Source organism: Amaranthus tricolor, chromosome 12 (genome assembly GCF_026212465.1).
Source record: "Amaranthus tricolor cultivar Red isolate AtriRed21 chromosome 12, ASM2621246v1, whole genome shotgun sequence".
Classification (NCBI taxonomy): Eukaryota; Viridiplantae; Streptophyta; class Magnoliopsida; order Caryophyllales; family Amaranthaceae; genus Amaranthus; species Amaranthus tricolor.
Genome location: NC_080058.1, coordinates 13,273,716 through 13,292,428, shown reverse-complemented (window position 1 = coordinate 13,292,428; position 18,713 = coordinate 13,273,716). Strand labels below are relative to the sequence as shown.

Below are 18,713 nucleotides of genomic sequence, written 5' to 3'. Positions count from 1 at the left end.
TCCTCAACAACAATTTTCTCTTTGTAAACTCCCTCCTCACCATGCCAAACCCAAACATGATATTGAGGCCTAAACCCACGTCAAAGTATGTGCTCCCTAAAGATATGAACACTATCTACCTTTGATACATTGCCACAAGTGACACATGGGCAATAAAAACCAACTCCCCCCGTCCTAACTTGATGTTTAACCGCAATACTACAAAATTCTAACACGCCATCGATAAATTCTGACGATTCAATGCTTCCATACATCCAAGAACGATCTTTTGTCATCCTAATTAGTGTGATTAATTAATTCAAAACAAGATTAATAACAACTTTTAACATATATACTTAACGAACTCTAATTAACCACAAAATTAAGTAATAATCATTCATTTCCTAATTTACAATATTAATAATAAACCATCATAATCTATAAATTGTTCAAAAAATATGTATATTCTAATAAGAAGATTTAAATTTAACCATAAACAACTCTAATTAAACCTAATTTACAAACTATAAAAAAATTATGATAAATTTAAAACTTAAAAACCACAACTACATACACATAAGAAATTACTTAAAAATATAACAAAACATGAAATGTATGATAAATTTAAAACTTAAAAACAACAACTGCATACACATTGATAAATTATGATAAATTTAAACCTAATTTTCATAATCAAAATGAAAATTATACCTTGAATTTTCGTGGGTTTTACGTTGTGTATAACCTGTACAATGAAAAAAAAATTGTATAAAAAAAACTAAGCCCTAAAACACAATTAATGAAGCTTGAACAACAATGTGTTTGAGAACTAAGCTTTAAAAAATTATATCTTGAAGAAGAGCAAGAACTAAGCCCAAATTTCGTGGGTTTAAGAAGAGCAACAGCAATGTACGTACAGTCGTGCAGTTTGAAGCAGTAGATGATGAAGAAGAGCCAGAACAAAGATGATGAAGAAGAGGAATTGAAGAGAAGAAACAGTGGTGGGTTTTTTGAAGAGGTTTTTGAAAGAGAATGAAACAGTCGCTGGTAGTTTAATGAACATCAGAATGAAGATGAATGTTTTGCATTTTAACGTTAAAAGGTGGATTTTTTAAGAGGTTATATGCTGCGGGCAAAGCAAAAACCGCAGCATTTGATGATCCATAAGGTTATATGCTGCGACAACTAGAAACCGCAACACTTGTTGACTATTTTTTTTCTAATTTTTTTTCCTATTTATTGCTACGTATATTAAAAACCACAACAAATGATTAGCAGTAGATACGTTTTTTTCCACTAGTGGAAGTATTTTATATAGCTACCAATATATATCTTTTATAATTTAAAATATTTCATCTAATTTAAAGAATTTCAACGTTATACACGTTAAGTTTGTTGAAAAAATGGCAAACGACATGTTCTAAGAGCTCTATCATGTGTTTTAATTTTATTCAGAATGAGTGAATTATTGGATTATGTGGACAGTAAGTTTGTAAACATGTCAATTTCGACACAATTTTTTTTTACAAAATCTTTTATTACACAAAAATAGCTACTTTTGTGTAGAAATGTAATCAATAATTATATTTTAATCAAGCAATAGCTATGTTGTTATAAAAACTTATCTAAATTTTTGTTATAATCATAATATGCAATTGCTTCACTTGTTTAAAATTTATATTTATAGGTATATCTATACTAACAAACTTCGTGCATTGTACGACTTTGTATATTAATAAAAATGTTGGGAAATAACAAATATATATCATTGTTAAAGAGCCTTGATAAGTAGAATTATTTTAGTAGATGATAATTGATTGCATAATAACATTTACCTAATTTAGAATCTGTTTTCTTTTTAATTGGAGGAGAATTAGGTAAAGTATTTATATAATTTGTTATAACAATTCTATATAGGTAACCTAAAATTTGATATATTTATGAAATGAAAAAGTGATGTACACGTACTAATAAAAATGCTGAAAAATGACGAATGCCATTCTTAGAGAGCCTTGAATAAAATTATTTTAGTGATGATATAGTTAATTACATTATAATATTTACTTAATTTAAAATCTAATTTTTGTAAATTGGAACAAAATTAGGTAACATATGTATATAATTTATTATAACAATTCTATATACATAACCTAGAATTTGATAATGGAATGAAAAACGACTAATGTAATCGATAAATAATTTTTAGGGATATTATCAATGGTACCCCTGTACTATAAAAAAATAACAATGATACCCTAGTGTATTTCAGTGGTACCCCCAAGTATATGCTAATTACAACCGTGACACTAATAATGATTTTTCCGTTAAATGTCATTTAAAACCAACCATGGATTAAGGTTTAGATATTGTTATTATTGTTATGTTTTCTTAGCTACTGTATTTCTGTTGGATCAAGCCTCCTAGATTGACAACTACCATGTCGATATTACATGTAGAGACAAATGATTTATTTATTTATTTTTTATTATTTTATCTAAATATGTTGAGTAATTTAAACTTCTTTTTGTGAGTGCAACTTGAATAATTTTGTTGTACTTGTGTCATAATATGATGAGTTTAGGATGTTAATTTTCAAAATGATTGAGTCTTGATGATTTTTTGTTTTGTGTGTATTTGAATTCATCTTTGAATGATTTTTTTAAGTTGAGATGAGTGGTAGATTTTATAGTTGATGAGAAAAATTATAATAATTTTAAGATATTATTTTCTTTAGATATTCTTTGATATGTAGGTCGAATTAATCTTTCTCCTAAAAGTTGAATCATGCACCTTGAGCACCATTACTTACCATGCATGTTATAAATAAGATTTCTTTGGAAATTTTGTTTTCTCAATCAGTATTAAACTCAAAGTGTACCTTGGGGGTATGCGTATGAAGCACGTGCTCCCATAACTAATAAGCTTTAATTGAATAAATAAATCACACAAATTTAAAAGTATACTTGAAAATAGTTGGAAATAATATTTATTTTCAAAGTTAGTTTTCAATACTACAAATTAAATGCTATTTGGTGGGGTTTTACGATGAAAACTTATCTATCATCATTTTATGATAAGGAAATATATAACGCTATTTTTACATTTTAGTTAATTAATTTATTTTAAGTATATGTTGAAGCATACATTTTACTTTTTACTAATTTAGAAAAATGGATTAAAAAATTAAAATGAATCAAACCAATGAGTTGTAAAAGAAGATGCATCATATCCAACTCAAAAATATTGTATAAATAGGTTGTTGTCAATGTTAACTTTAAATCATTGAACCGATAGATTTTGGCATACAATTTAGATAAAAACTTCTAGTAGTATTTTTAAAAAACTAAATAAAATTATTATTTACATCCTTTCCTCATGTCTCATCAAATTTACAGAGTAAAATATCCGTTTTATGCGCCAAGTAGTACACTTTAAAAATAATAACATGCTCTACGTGAATCAAGAAAAAAATAGAGACACAAATCTTTTAAAAACCAAAATAAAGAGGTAATATCCATGCATATGTGGTGGTGGGAAAGAAGTCATCTTCTTTCCTCATTGCTTCAACTATCTTTCCCTTTTCTTATTCAAATCTTATAATCAAAAGATTTTTCCATATAATTTGAAATTTTAATTTCTATTACATTTTCCTTTCATTTGTCATTTGCTATTAATCCCCACATTTTTACCATGTTGTAATTCCATCGTCTTTACATTGAATTTATGATTTTTTCTAGATAATTTAACCTAAATTATAAAGATATTAATTATTGTATTTCAAGAAAGCTTTATAAAGGGTTAATAAGGTTATTCTCATACTTTTTCTCATAACTTCATATCTTATATTACTTTAATATGTGTTTTACATTATGTTTTGTTATTTTATTATGATTATATTTTAATTTATATATAATGAATTGCTATCTAACCTAATAGGATCTCAGCGTTTTTTTTAATTGTATACAAATGCTATAATATTCAAATAAAATAATGAGTAAAAAATAATATTAAAAAAGAAAAACATTCAATAAGAAATGTTTTTTATTTTTAAATTTAAGCTGTAAAATATCTATTGTATTGCAGGTTAAATTTTGAAAAAAAAAAGAAAAAGAAAATGCCTAGAGGGAATAAAGACAATTCATCAAACATGCAGAGGAACTCAAGGAGCAATGGGAACCTAAAAAAATTTAAAGGAAGCCTTAAACAAGAAGCACAATTGACATGTTCTCCTAACCAAACTGACCCTAGTTATGGGTCCATAAGTTTGGAAATTAATGATGTTGGTTATCAATCCATGGAATCCGAGCTTAGATTTATGGATACTAGTGAGGAAATAAAAGAGATAGATGTCGAAGAGAAACAAGAAAGTTCACAAAAACATGTATCAAAAATTCAAAAAAAAGATAAGATTAATAAAGTAACAAAATCAAAGGGAAAAACTAAAAATGTTGATAATATATGTAAAAATACTCTTACTCATGATATGGATAAAATTAAAACCTCAAGCAGATCCTTTTCAAGTTCTCCATTTGGAAATAATAAGAACTCAACAAATAAAAGTATTGGGGAAAATGTTGAGAAAGAGGGAGAGAAGCCATATTTAGGACCTTATCTACTCAAGAAGGCTCGAAATGTAATCTCACTTGGGGATAACCCAAAAAGGGCATTTGAACTTGCCCTCCGAGCAAAGACATCATTTGAGAGTTGTGCCATTAAGAAACAAAGCTTGGATTATGCAATGTGTCTGCATCTTTTGGCTTCAATTTACTGTAATGCATATCAATATAAGGAAGCAATTCCTCTTCTCGAATCTTCAATTGAAGTTCCAAACATAGAGCTCGGTAAAAATCATGCCCTTGCAAAGTTTGTTGGGTACATGCGATTAGGTGACATCTACGCAATTATGAGTCAAATGGAGAAGGCAATTACGTTTTATAAGACTGCTTTACATATTCAAACAAATGTTTTAGGAGATAAAGATCCCCGCGTTGGAGAAACTTGTCGATATGTGGCAGAGGCTTATATACAAGCTTTTGAATTTGATGAAGCCGAAAATCTATGTAAGATGGCTCTAAATATCCGTCAAGTAAACGGATGTCCTTCTTCAATCAAAGAAGCTGCCGATAGAAGATTATTGGGCCTAATATATGATTCAAAGGGAGATTATAATGCTTCTCTTGAGCAATATGATTTAGCAACCATGGCATTACGCTACGATGGACTGGAATTAGAAATTGCAACTGTTAATTGTAATATTGGAGATGCTTATTTAGGGTTAGCTCAATATGAAGAGGCCATTCTCTGTTACAAAAAGGCATTGTCTACTTTTATATCTAGCAAAGGCAAGAACCATTCTAGTGTAGCTGCAGTCCTTGTGCGCTTAGGCGAGTTATACAATAACGTTGGAAAGTTTGGTGAGTCTAACTCTTATATTGAAAGTGCCCTTGAGATTTACAGTAAGGAAACTATTACTACTTGCGACAATGTAGAAGACGTCTCGAATGGCCTTATTGCTCTTGCGGCTATATATGAGTCGATGAATGAACTTGATCACGCTCTTAATCTACTACAGCATGCACTTGAGTTACAAAATAAAGAGGCAACACAAAAGAGCAAGATTGCTGGAATTGAAGCTCAAATAGGGGTGATAAATTATATATTAGGGAATTACATTGATTCTTATACCTTCCTCAAAAGTTCTGTATGTAAGTTTGAGCATATAGGGAAAAAGAAGTCATCCATTTATGCTATTACTATAAATCAATTGGGTATTGTTTGTGTGCAGCTCCATAAAATTGGTGAGGCTGCAGAGCTCTTTGATGAAGCTAAGAGTATTTTAGAGATAGAATATGGATTATTTCACCCAGATACTTTAGGTGTTTGTAGCAATCTTGCAGGAACTTATGATGCCCTTGGAAGGTTTGTATATTTTTCTTATGTTTTAGAATTGCATTTTTTGTATTTTTAGCTAATAATGTAGTAGTTTATTTTGTTTCTTGCATTGACAGATGGGATGATGCAATTGACTTATTAGAATTTGTGGTGGTGATGCGAGAGGAGAAGCTTGGAACAGCTGATCCAATTGTTGAAGATGAAAAAAGGAGATTGATACAATTACTCAATGAATCTGGGCAAGTGAGAAGAAGAAAATCTAGGTCATTAGAAACTCTTCTTCATTGAAACTTACAATCACAAATATTAAACAACTATTTAAATATGATGTAACAAACATTCTTTTCTCTATTTGTTTTTGTTTATTACTTAAAAGTAAAGATCATTAATGGGAAATAACTCACTTATTACGTCTCTTCAAAGCCGTATTATGCATAACATAAATTTAAATTTTATTGTAAACAAAAGTTAATGAAATTATGATTTTATTGTCTCTTTACATATAAATATTTTTTGTATTCTGAAGTAACAATGGATTGTCACCGACTATTCTTTTTCTCAACAACGCGTGTGTAATGAAACTTAAAAGAGTTATGTGTGTAATAAACCATCAAATTATTTCTCCAAACATGCATAAAAAAGATCACAATGAATGTAAGCGATTTCTCTGAACAAAAGATTGATATTTTTAAGTCACAACAAAGCTAAGTGAAGAGGTTATCTGGTCCTGTTGTATAAAGATAGATGAATGAAAAGATAGTTCATTTAAAGTCATAGTGTATTGATGTAGTGACTTACATAAGTTTCAAGAGCATATAGCTCATTGATAGTTCTTCTAAATAGATGTGCATTGGTGTCGTTAAAGGCTTTGAGATTCATAGTTTCAGTTTTATCTTGGGCATCGAGACTAAGAACTAATCTTAAAATGTAAAAATTTATTTTAGTTCAACACAACTTACTAATAAAAAGTTTAAAGTTTTAAGAGTAGCTACTATTGCATTATGCTTTATTTCAACAAAGCACAATAAATAGAAAAATTAATCATGAAATGATAAAGCAAAATGGTATAGATGAGCTACAACAATCAATAAACATGTTGAAAGAAGTTTTTCCAAAAGCGTACATCATAAAACAAACCTTGGCATCGATACGCTATCCATTTTGTGACACCATTGGCAGGTAAAAACATCATGCTTCTCCGTGTCAGTCTTTTAGTTACCACTATCGCAGCCTAGAAACTTGCGTATATCATTATAGCTACAGTTGCTAACAAATGCTTTAATCCAATGCCTTTCATCCTGGATAGTATCTAAGGCCTACAAAATAACAAAGGTAGTGTAGTGCTTTTAATGTTTTAATAAAATTATTCAAGAGCTAAATGCTCAAGACTGATGTCCCTTTTGTCAGATTCTAGCTAAGTGTTGCGATGGGCAGATGGTTGTGTTAATGCAATGGACTCATGGTGTTGGTGTTGAGATGTTGGATAGTTTTTTCAGGGTTGTGTTGTAGCTATGGGCCGGGTGGGTGTTTAGCTCCTGCTCAGAGGTCATATTCTATAATTGTAGATGGACTTCAAAATACGGGTCATATTCTATAATGTGGGTAAACAATAAGGATTGAAAACTGTAGGCAATCAATAGAGCTAATTAGAAGGCCATACAAACAAACAAAAGTGAAAGCTATACATTACTCACACAAAGAGAAGACCAGGAAATAAAAGCAACATCACAATCAAATTGCACCAGAAAGCAACATAAACGCACTAAGCTTTACTCAAAGCTATTCGCTTCTCTAGCTTCACTAGAAGCTTTCTAATTCTCCCCTAGACTCACCCAAGTCTAGTTACAACAATTCACTCAAAAATCCTTTACAATGCAAGGATAAATTCTCTAAAGATAAAATTAAAGAGTTGCACAAGAAAATATTATAAGTTAATTTGCAATTTTTGAACAAAATATTTCTTGTTAATTTTTAAAACTCACGTATGATTTTCAAGGCTCATACACGGCTTTTTCGAGGAACAATCAAGTCCTCTATTTATAGATTTTAATTTAGCTAAAAATAGAAAGTAACTCCCCATCATTCCCTTATCCCTAATAAAATGGATCTTGAAACACAAGGTCAACACACGGTTATTTCCTTGTACCTCTTCAATAAATAAGGGAGAAATAAGTGGAAGCTTAGTCCAAAAGCTACGGTTCCCTATTTCTAATAATAGGTAGGTTGGTTACACGGTTCCCCTTTACTAATAATAGTTACGGTTCCCTTTACTAATATTAGCTACGGTTCCCTTTACTAATTTTAGCTAAGGATCCCTTTACTAATATCAGCTACGATTCCTTTCACTAATTTTAAGCACGGTGCCTTTTACTAATATTAGCCAAATTAGTTACTCACTAAATATAGGTTCAAAATAAATGCCTTTTTAAAAGGATTAGAAAATCACACTAGGTGGTTATAAAATATTTTGCCAATCAACTTAATAAATAATTAATGCAACAAACGCTTTTTAATTAATAAATCAACTAAAAAATCAGAAAATATAGTAATCAGAATTTCCAGCGGACGTATCTTCTCTAAACTTCAGTAAGGGAACACTGCACTGTTTCCAATTTCCAGTAGCGTTAGATCATCAAACTTGGGAACAGTAGACCTCTTGTCTACATTTGACATCCTAAGTGATATATCTTTTCTAACTTCTTTTGGATTCTTTTGACGAGTACATGTTCATAGACCATGTCATAGGCACTATCAACGATCTTAATCACGACCGGATATCGGCCTGCATACAATCTCTAAAAATACATTTGTTTATATAATTTGTACTCATCATCAAAACCTAAGAGAGCCAACAAATTCCCCCTTTTTGATGATGACAAACTTTTAAACAAACTTAAATAAAATAAAGTAAACCAATATCATAGAGCATGCCAAAGATTAAAGCTACTCTACGTAACTTAGTAAATCAACTCGTTACAATATAATTTACCAAGCATATATTAAAAACAGATTACTCTAACATTTAGAATTATTTAAAATATCATAAGCATAATAAGATCATTGGAAGTAGTTTATTGCTTAAGGCTTTAAATAAATCTAAAATAACATAACATAGCTTACAAAGATTCTTAATCTAAGCATAATCAGAACATTATCGTATTAATACTGAGTACCAAAGCATAAGTAATCAAAGCACAAGTAATGGTAACACTGAGTACTAGAGCAGATATTCAAAACATGTATTATTCATTCAAATAGGGCTCAACATGTCCAGAATATTTAGAATAATATCAGAGCAAGCTTTTCATTTTTCAAATAACAACCATAATAATCAGAGTTTCAATTAACCTTTTTAATTAACCGATTTGAATGATTAGAGCTTAATCAGAATAGCTTAATCAGAGCTTAACTAATTAGTATATCATCAGAGCATATTACCTTAACTAATTCAGAACATATTCATCAGAGCATATATGAGCATACTCACTATCCTTAGGTAAAGCAAATAAGAGTATTGAACTAAGTCATAAATCAAGCATACCCTTTAAGTTAGTGCCAAATATTCCCCCTTTTGACATCAATCAAAAAGAAATAGGACAATCAAACCACAACACTAATCATGTAGATATAGTCAAATAAGGAAACAAGAGGCAGTAAAAGAAAGCAAATACCAAGAGATGCAGTTAAGATATGCAGAGTTTAAGACATCATAGACCTGTTCAGCATAAAGGATAGCAGTATGTTCAACAAAATAAAATTACATAGTTTGTACCCCATCTAGTACATAAAAATATAAGAGAAATATTGTTTGAAAGTTAGATAAATAGATGGTTGAGCCATTCACAAGTTTTAATAGGAGGAGGGTTCAGGGTGCAGTCTCTTCTTCATCAACATACTCGGTTTGCAACTCTACTATATCAAGCTTTGCACCAAGACGGGCTTTCATCTGGGTAAGTTGATAAGTAATTGACGCCAGTGAGACACGAATTTCATCCTATAAAGCAAAGAATTGAGACTGCAGATCGTTTAGTTTCAAGAGGACAGAATCTAGTGGCGCTGTAGGAACAGAAGAAGTATTAGCAAAGCCTAGGCCGGGGAAGTGTGTGTGGTAACCGGTGGTGGTGTAAATGGTATAGGTGATGGTGGTGGTGATGGAATTTGATGAGATGGTGGTGTGGTTGGCTTTGGTGAGGGAGGTGCGTCAGAGGTAGGTTCAAGAGTGGTGTGTGAGGTAGAGTCATCATCCAAATTCACAACCGGACGTTTTCCCTTAGAAGCTAGCCTTCGACTTTTCCTTGGTGTTGCAACAGGCTGCTTCTGAACCGACATTTGAACCTCCTCATCACTATCATCATTATCATCCTCCACATCCTCACCTTGTTCCTCAGCTTCCCCCTTACTTGCTTCTTCCCCCTGTTCCCCTGGAAAACAAGCTTCTGCGCTTTCAGTGGTGGTAGAGGGAATAGGCTCCTGATCCTTTTTTTGCAGTTCCTCCTCTTCCTTTTTTCCCTTCCCTCCTCATCTTTCTGTGCCTCCTCTTCCTTGTCAGAATCAATAACATCAACCTGCTCATTTGCATCCTCAAGAATCCCATTGTCATTTAATTTTAAATGCAAATTATTCAGACATTTTGCACCTATTTTATTGATGGGACTCATGGGAAAATGCAGACCATCGAGAGGAACACCAAACTTCTTAAATATCCACGTTAACAATCCTCCATACCCAACCAAATATTTCTTCTCAATACAATCACTCAAATGTGAAATCATCAAAGAAGGAAAATTAATTTTTATGTGATTAGCCAAACAGTAAATCAAAGTAGCGTCGCGTAGATTTACCTCACTACGCTTAGAGTTGCTTGGCAGGATAAATCGACGGGCTATGTTGTAGAGCAGTTTGTGAAGTGGAGACAGTATGTTGTGACTAATTTTACCCTTCTTTTCATAAATCCCCAAGAACTTCAGAACAGTCTTCTCATTTATTCCAGAAAATACAATTTTAGACCCAACATGATATGTATCAAAACCTACAGCTGGCACTCCAAACCATTTGCCCAACATTAAACTGTTAAATTCTATTTTAATCTCCTTAACAACACTCGAACATACTCCATTGTCAATAGAAAAATTTAAAATAAATTCCCACATCAAATTTGGGTAAATAGGGTTACAACAGTAATCAATCATTAAAGTTTCCCAATATTGATTTTGTACGATACCATGAAGTTGAGGGAAAGGTGTGGAATCATACTAGTACTTGTCAAGACCGAATCCCACTGTCATTTCTTTTGAAATTTTTTCAGCGCTGTTTGGATAACTTTGCTTGAACCTCTTTGCTGATTTGGACAATGATTTTCCTGTTGGAGTGTCATTGGGTCGTTTGTTTCCAACATGCATCGTAGATGCAGTTGGTGTACCTGAGTGTTCTTTTGAGGGACATGGATCAGCAGTGAGTTGTGGTGAAGGATGGACTACCTTTAAAGGTTTTGGTTGAGTGGTTTTGGGTGTTTTGTTGCTCTGCTTCCTTCTTGAGGCGATTTTTGGGGTTTTCATGATGGATTTCTGGATTGAAGATGAAGGAATGCGATTGAATGAGGGAGATTGACGGTTTAAGAATTGGTAAAGTTAGAGTGATAAAGTGAGTTGGTGTGACGTGAGGGTAAGCGTTATATTGATGATGAGGGGACGTATACTAAAGGGTTTCAATACACATTATTTAATTTTGCATGTGTGAACAATGTGTTTGAAAGGGTAGGTTCATGGAATGTGTAGTTAATAACAGTTTTTCAAAGCACTACGATGATCCGACTCCCAGTATTTAATTAATTTGCGTTAACCATCTATTCAAAAATTGCTGGAATAGAAAAATATAGAAATCGAAAATATGAAATATTTTATATGAGAAAAAATATATATATAGAATAAATATATGCTGCTTTGGTCCGATCAATTTAAACATGCAAGCGAGAAAGCATTCATAGCACATACTTTAAATAACTGTGTACCTGATCCTTTCAATAATTAATTTCTCAATCAAGGTTTTTGTGGATGATTTAACCCTTTCAATTTTCATTTTGCCTTGAGGAGAATGTTTGTCATATACTTTAGTGTAGCTTAATCATGCCAAGTTCTAACCTCATTTTTTCATGTTGTTCCATTGGAAGTGGTTTTGTCATGATGTCTGCTATTTGCTTGTTAGTATTAACATGCTTAACAATAATATTTTTATTTTCCACATTATCCTTAAGAAAATGATGTCTTTTGTGGATATGTTTTACTCTTGAATGATGCACTGGATCTTTAGATATATAGATGGCACTGGTATTATCACAATAAATAGGAACACATTCAAACTTAATACCAAAATCTCTTAGCTGTTGTTTTATCCAAAGCCTTTGAGAACAGCAAGCTGCTGCTACCACATATTCTGCTTCAGCGGTTGATAGTGCAACTGTGTTTTGTTTCTTGGAACACGACGATAATAAACATGAGCCAAGAAATTGTACCATACCTGAAGTGCTTTTCCTGTTAACAAGATCTCCTGCATAATCTGCATCACTATAACCTTTCAAATCATAGACATCACTTTTAGGATAATATTTTTCCAATCAACTTATTAAATAATTAATGCAACAAATGCTTTTTAATTAATACATCAACTAAAAATCAGAAAATATAGTAATCAGAATTTCCAGCGAACGTATCTTCTCTAAACTTCAGTCAGGGAACACTGCACTGTTTCCAATTTCCAGTAGCGTTAGATCATCAAACTTGGGAACAGTAGACCTCCTGTCTACATTTAACATCCTAAGTGATATACCTATTCTAACATCTTTTGGGTTCTTTTGGCAAGTACATGTTCATAGACCATGTCATAGGCACTATCAATGATCTTAATTACGACCGAATATCGACCTGCATACAATCTCTAAAAATACATTTGTTTATATAAAGTGTAGTCATCATCAAAACCTAGAAAAGCCAACACATTGTAACTCACTCTAACATATATCTAAATTGGTTCTCTAATATAGAGAATATATCTTCATACGTATTTATGTCCCTCTTTCCCATAACTTCATAGTAGGCTCGTGAATCATGAGTTTTATTCCACGATAGTTAGAGCAATCTTAGACATCTCCTTTAATCTTGTAAATAAGCACTAGAGTACTTATTCTCTGTATTTTTCCTCTAAATCTTGTTGAATAGATCAGTTAGCGGAGTCATTCCAATCGTCCTAAGGCATCTCCATACCTCAATAGGATAGACCATCTAGCCCGACCGATTTCAATACCTACATTTTCTTTAAAGTCCATCCATTTCTTATTTTTGTAATATTCGCGTATTTTCTCTTTTTTCATCTAAGACGATGGTTATTGTGTTCCACACAACATTTTCTTATTCTCCATTAAAAAAAGTTCATTCCTAGAGTCGGATATTCTGATTTCCGGATCCAAATTGATAAGGTATCCCCTAGCGGTGGCCGAGAATAATACTCTTTGCGAGCTTTAGGAGCTAATCAGCTAGAGGTGAAGCATGACCAAAATGGGATAATTCGGGTTGAATCATTGTGGAATTTGGAAATCCCAGTGTGTTTAAACTTTCAAATTAGGAGGAAGAAAACAAAGAAAACCGCTAGCTCTTCTGCGAGCTAAGCGAAAAAGCTAGGGTTAGGGTTGATTCAATTGATCCACATTCAACAATGGCGAATCATATGAACCCATTAGCAAAGAACATAAGAGGTATAAATCCACATATTTAGTCAAAAAGATAGTTCTGTCAAAAATCTACCAGAATACTTACTGGAAAAAACAATGCTTCGGTCTTACCGCCGAAACTCTCGTTGATATGGAACTCTACCACGTCGGCGGGACTTTTGGTGGAAATCGGAAACTTACTTCTTTTGTATGCCTTGTCATGAAGATGCTCCAAATTCAACCTGAGAAGGATATAGTAGTTGAATTCATCAAAAAACAAAGATTATAAGTCAGTTCACAATCTTTCACACGTTTAAAATTTGTTTTTAAATTTCATTTCCTTTGAATTTGGTTTTGAATTTTCGCTCCACAACCCAAATTATGATTTAGGTGATTTGTTTGAATTTTGTGTTGGATTCATCAAAAAAATCCTGCGTGTTGGACTACCATTTGAGATATTTTTGATTGCTTAATTCGTTCCATCAAGTATGGTTTAAGAACATTATCGATCTTCAAATGATAATTGATATCAATACGCATGAATTGTAAACCAAACTAAACCACCACTAGTTTTTGCTCTTTTAGTATTCATGTGTCTGTTATTAGTTTGCAAATTAATAGTATTTATTAACTTCGATCTTTCCAATTCATGAAAATTGGATATGTTTATTTATTTTAGCTTGTATATCGAGTTTAGTTGGGTGTGTTAGACCATATATCACTTGAGAGGAGGATTGTCATTATTGATCTCATACGTTACACTTTCTTTGGTACAAAGGATTTGATATTGTTGTTTTTAATGCAATTAATTGGAAATTTCGCTGAACTATATCTTGTTATTTGCTGTTTTTACGCTTTGACTAAAGGGTTGGTTGCACAAATATGTTAAATGAGTGTTTGATGGTAATGTGTCTTTTCTCTTTTGTACTTTTCGTTGTGTTTTGATTGTGGTTATTGCTACTGTAGATATGTGAGGGTACTTGGGGCCTTCTATCTACGTCTTACTAGAACTGATTCTGATGTCTACTTATACCTAGAGCCTCTATATAATGATTATATACAATGATTATCGAAAGCTGCAGGGGAAGAAATAGGATGGATGTAAGCCGTCATTTTCATACTATTAACTTTCTCCTTCATTTTGCTTATGTTTCTATTTGGGTTATTCTGAACTGTACGTCTACCATCAGATTTTTTGCTAACTCATGTGGACGGGTTCATTGATGAATTTCTCACTAAGGACTATTCATGTGATATTGCGCTACCTCACATTAAGAAAAGGTCAATCTCTTTTATTTAATTGTTTAAATATGTTCGGTTGTTCTCTTGTAGCATACTTGTAGATTTTCCATTCCTTTTGCTTTTTGAAGTATTTCCAGTTCATTTTGGCTCTTTTAGCTAACAAATACTACATGCTCCTGTACTTTCAGAACTTTTATATATACAACCAATTGCTTTATGATCTTATGTGGTTTTTTTGGTTCATGGTAGTACTTTTAGTTGAACATTAGAAAATTTGTTTTTGTTGCTGTATTAACAAGTGTAAAAGATGTTATTCCGTGTTTCTGTTCTTATTCACTCTTGATCATGTAATGCAGTGTCAGTCATAAAAATTTTGATATTTGATTGTGCTAACAATATTGATATACCATTCATCAAGTTGAATATCCTTTAGGAAGCTAGTATTCTGTATCCGTATACTAATAGCTGATTGATTCCTTAGACTAATTGTAATAATTTTCTTTAGTCCGTTGCTTAATTTTAAGAGGCGCTAGGTGCATCGAAGTGCAAAAGGTCCTTTTTTCCAAGGCGCAAGTCGAAGGTGTGGGCTTTTGTATACAAGACACTCAATTTCATTAAAAGGCACCAAAATAATTTAAAACATATTTAATTCTTAAAAAGTAAAACAACATGGAATTTTGTGATGCATCCAATGAAGGAGATCCTGACCTACAAGAGGCGTGGCAAAAGAGGTGCACAAACCATGGGGAATTCGGTTGAAGAAGCTATAAATTCTGTTACAGGAAGCTGATGCAAAATGTCCACCTGGCATAGAGAATCAAATTAGTTATTAGCCTTCAAGTGGGGTCCAGCTTATACATTGTATTTTGCCTCATATTGAGTAATACTCTAGAAAGTCCTAGCTAATGATTGTTAGGCTAAAATTATCTCTATAAATAATTGAGGTAAAGGCATTGTAATGTATGAGATATATGAAATTACTTCTCGGGAGTAGCTAAGCTCAAATTAGCACATTTTCTCTTTTAATTGTCTTTCTTTTTTAATATTCCCTTAGCTTACCCTTCCTTTTCCTTTTTTTAATCCTAGTAACTTCAATTTCTGCTTATCGAAAATTCCTGATCCATAACAACTGGTATCAGAGCAAAATCAGATCCATGGGTAACCTAACCAATCAAAAAAGAATTGACGCCCTTGAGATATTGAAGGACTTACCTACTCAGGTCCAATCTGATCTGTGTGCATTAGAGGAGAGAATGGAAGAGAGGTTATTGAAGAGCCAGGAGAGCCTCAAAGATTCCTTAGCCTTAATGATATTGGAGGGGCAAAACCGGGTACGAGAGACTTTAAAAAAAAAGGTAACCATCAGAATATCAACCACCACCACATACCCAGACCCAAAATACCCCTAACTCCCCAACACTCATTACGAAGGATAGTAACCACCCAATTCGCACTCCCCAAAATTTCGGCCACCCTTCCACCCAAACAACCTTACCCATCCCGAATCCAAATCACCCACCCCTTTCACCCATTCCAGTTCCTATTTTGCACCCCACCTCAGGCTACCCACACATTCCCATCACATAATTAATTCACTATGTCATGTCCCAGCCTGCACTATATAAAGCCATATAGGAAATTCTGGTGGAGGGTCCTATTTTAAAGTCTAAAACTTTGAATATGATGAATTAATATGATGGTTTATGATCACACATTAAGTTGTGGCCCAATTCTCTTCTCAGCCTTAGATTTCTCTTAGTATGGAATATATCTACTTATTGTGGATTTCGCTTTCATTACATCATAATAAGAATCTTGTCTGATGAATTAAGTATTCATGCATGTAACTTTAAGGTTAATCTACCTCTAATTTCATAACAAACCTTCTTTTTTAGGCTATTTGCAATATATGGTGTTATAGACTTTGAGAGATTAGACTTCACCAGCCTTTTTTGTTGCATGCGCATCATAATCATCATCATCATCATTATCATCATCATCATACCCAATTTCCCGCTCGAAGAAAGGGTCTGGGTGAGGAAAGGTAACAAATAATCCATTCCTGTACTCCCTTCACAGGGAGGACAAGAAGAATATGCTTTATTTATGGAAAATTATGTACTATTGCCCACCCCTAGTGATTCCGATTAGTTCTAGAAGATTAATAATTTATTTGTAATTGTGATCCTCATCTGGAAATTCTTCACGAATGTTATATTTCAGTGAGACATCTTTGTTTGAATTCATGCTTTCATGTGGTGTGATCCTGCTCAAATGATCTGCTACCACGTTTTCAATGCCTTTTTTGTCTTTTATCTCCAAATCAAACTCACTTAACAAAAGAATCCATCTTATTAATCTTGGCTTTGCCTCTTTCTTTGTCATCAAGTGACGTAGGGCTGCATGGTCAGTATATACAATAACCTTTGTTGTAACACCCGAATTTCCTCCCGTCCTTTATGGTTTTGGTTTAGGGGTCGGAAATTCTGGGGTGTTACATTTGTACCAAGCAAATAAGATCTAAACTTTTCTAACGAAAATACTACCGCCAACAACTCTTTTTCAGTGGTTGAACAATTGTGTTGAGCCTCATTCAAGGTGATTGACGCGTAGTATATTGCATGTGGAATCCTTCCTATTCTTTATCCTAGCACGACCCCAATAGTGTTGTCACTTGCGTCACACATAATCTCAAATGGAAGTGACCGAATTGGGGGTTGAATGATAGAGCTGAGATGAGTCGATTCTTTAGCGTATCAAACGCCTTCGTGCAACTTTCATCAAAAATGAACTCTACATCCTTTTGCAACAACCTGCATAATGGAACTGCAATCTTGGAGAAGCCTTCAATAAACCTACGATAGAAACCTGCATGACCAAGAAAAGATCGTATTTCTCGAACATTAGTTGGATAGGGTAAAGATTGTATGATGTCAATTTTTGCCATATCTACCTCGATACCCTTTGCAGACACTACATGACCTAGCGCAATTCCTTGTTCAACCATAAAATGGCATTTTTTCGAGTTTAGCACGAGATTAGTGTTTATGCATCTCCTAAGTACTAACGCAAGATGATTCAAACATTCATCAAATGTGTCTCCATGGATTGTAAAGTCATCCATGAAAACTTCCACAAAGTTTTCTATAAATTTAGAAAATATACTCACCATACACCTTTGGAATGTAGCAAGTGCACTACAAAGTCCAAAAGGCATGCGCCTATAAGCAAATGTGCCGAATGGGCATGTGAATGTTGTCTTTTCTTGATCCTCTGGAGCAATAGGTACCTGCAAATAACCTTAATATCCATTTAAGAAACAATAAAATGCGTAACTAGCAAGCCTTTCTAGCATTTGATCAATAAAAGGCAATGGAAAGTGGTTTTTCCTAGTCACCGCGTTTAGCCTACGGTAATCAATGCATACACGCCATCTATTTTGGATGCGTGTTGGAACCAACTCACCATGTTGGTTCTTTACTACAGTAACACCAATTTTCTTTGGCACAACTTGAGTAGGACTCACCCATTCATTATCAGAAATTGGATAAATAATACCTACTTGCAGTAATTTCAAAATTTCAGCTTTCACTAGCTCCATCATTGGTGGGTTCAACCTTCTTTGGGGTTGTCTTACTGGCTTGGCATCATTTTCCAACAAAATCCGATGCATGCATGTAGTAGGGCTTATGCCCTTGATGTCTGCAATCGACCATCCCATGGCCTCCTTATGTTGCTTTAGGACTTCAACCAACTTTTTCACTTGCTTCCTTGTCAACTTGCTTGAAATGATTAATGGCAAGGTCTCATTCTCCCCAAGGAATACACACTTCAAATGTTCGAGTAATGGCTTAAGTTCTACCTTGGGTGCCTGCAAAATAGAGGGTAACAAATTCCCCTT

General features: G+C 33.1%; 1 protein-coding gene across 2 annotated transcripts; it reads left to right on the top strand.

The window, feature by feature from the left end:
- Window positions 1-3,657: 3,657 nt before the first annotated feature.
- On the top strand, window positions 3,658-6,354 carry LOC130796920 (protein KINESIN LIGHT CHAIN-RELATED 2). Of its 2 annotated transcripts, XR_009038770.1 has the most exons (4): window positions 3,658-3,785; window positions 4,063-5,684; window positions 5,765-5,898; window positions 5,988-6,002. XR_009038770.1 is itself a non-coding variant. In XM_057659352.1 (3 exons), exons 2-3 carry the CDS (start codon window positions 4,094-4,096, stop codon window positions 6,157-6,159), a joined length of 1,977 nt encoding a protein of 658 aa, XP_057515335.1. In that variant the 5' UTR covers window positions 3,658-3,785; window positions 4,063-4,093; the 3' UTR covers window positions 6,160-6,354. The 2 variants fall into 2 exon arrangements, 1 of the variants encoding a protein (XP_057515335.1); XM_057659352.1 differs by having other exon boundaries at window positions 4,063-5,898; window positions 5,988-6,354.
- Window positions 6,355-18,713: the final 12,359 nt, after the last annotated feature.

Coding starts and splice junctions, on each gene's coding strand:
- LOC130796920 (XM_057659352.1), top strand. CDS start 4,094: ATGCCTAGAGGGAATAAAGACAATTCATCAAACATGCAGAGGAACTCA. Junction 5,899..5,987: donor ACTTATGATGCCCTTGGAAG/GTTTGTATATTT, acceptor TTGCATTGACAG/ATGGGATGATGCAATTGACT.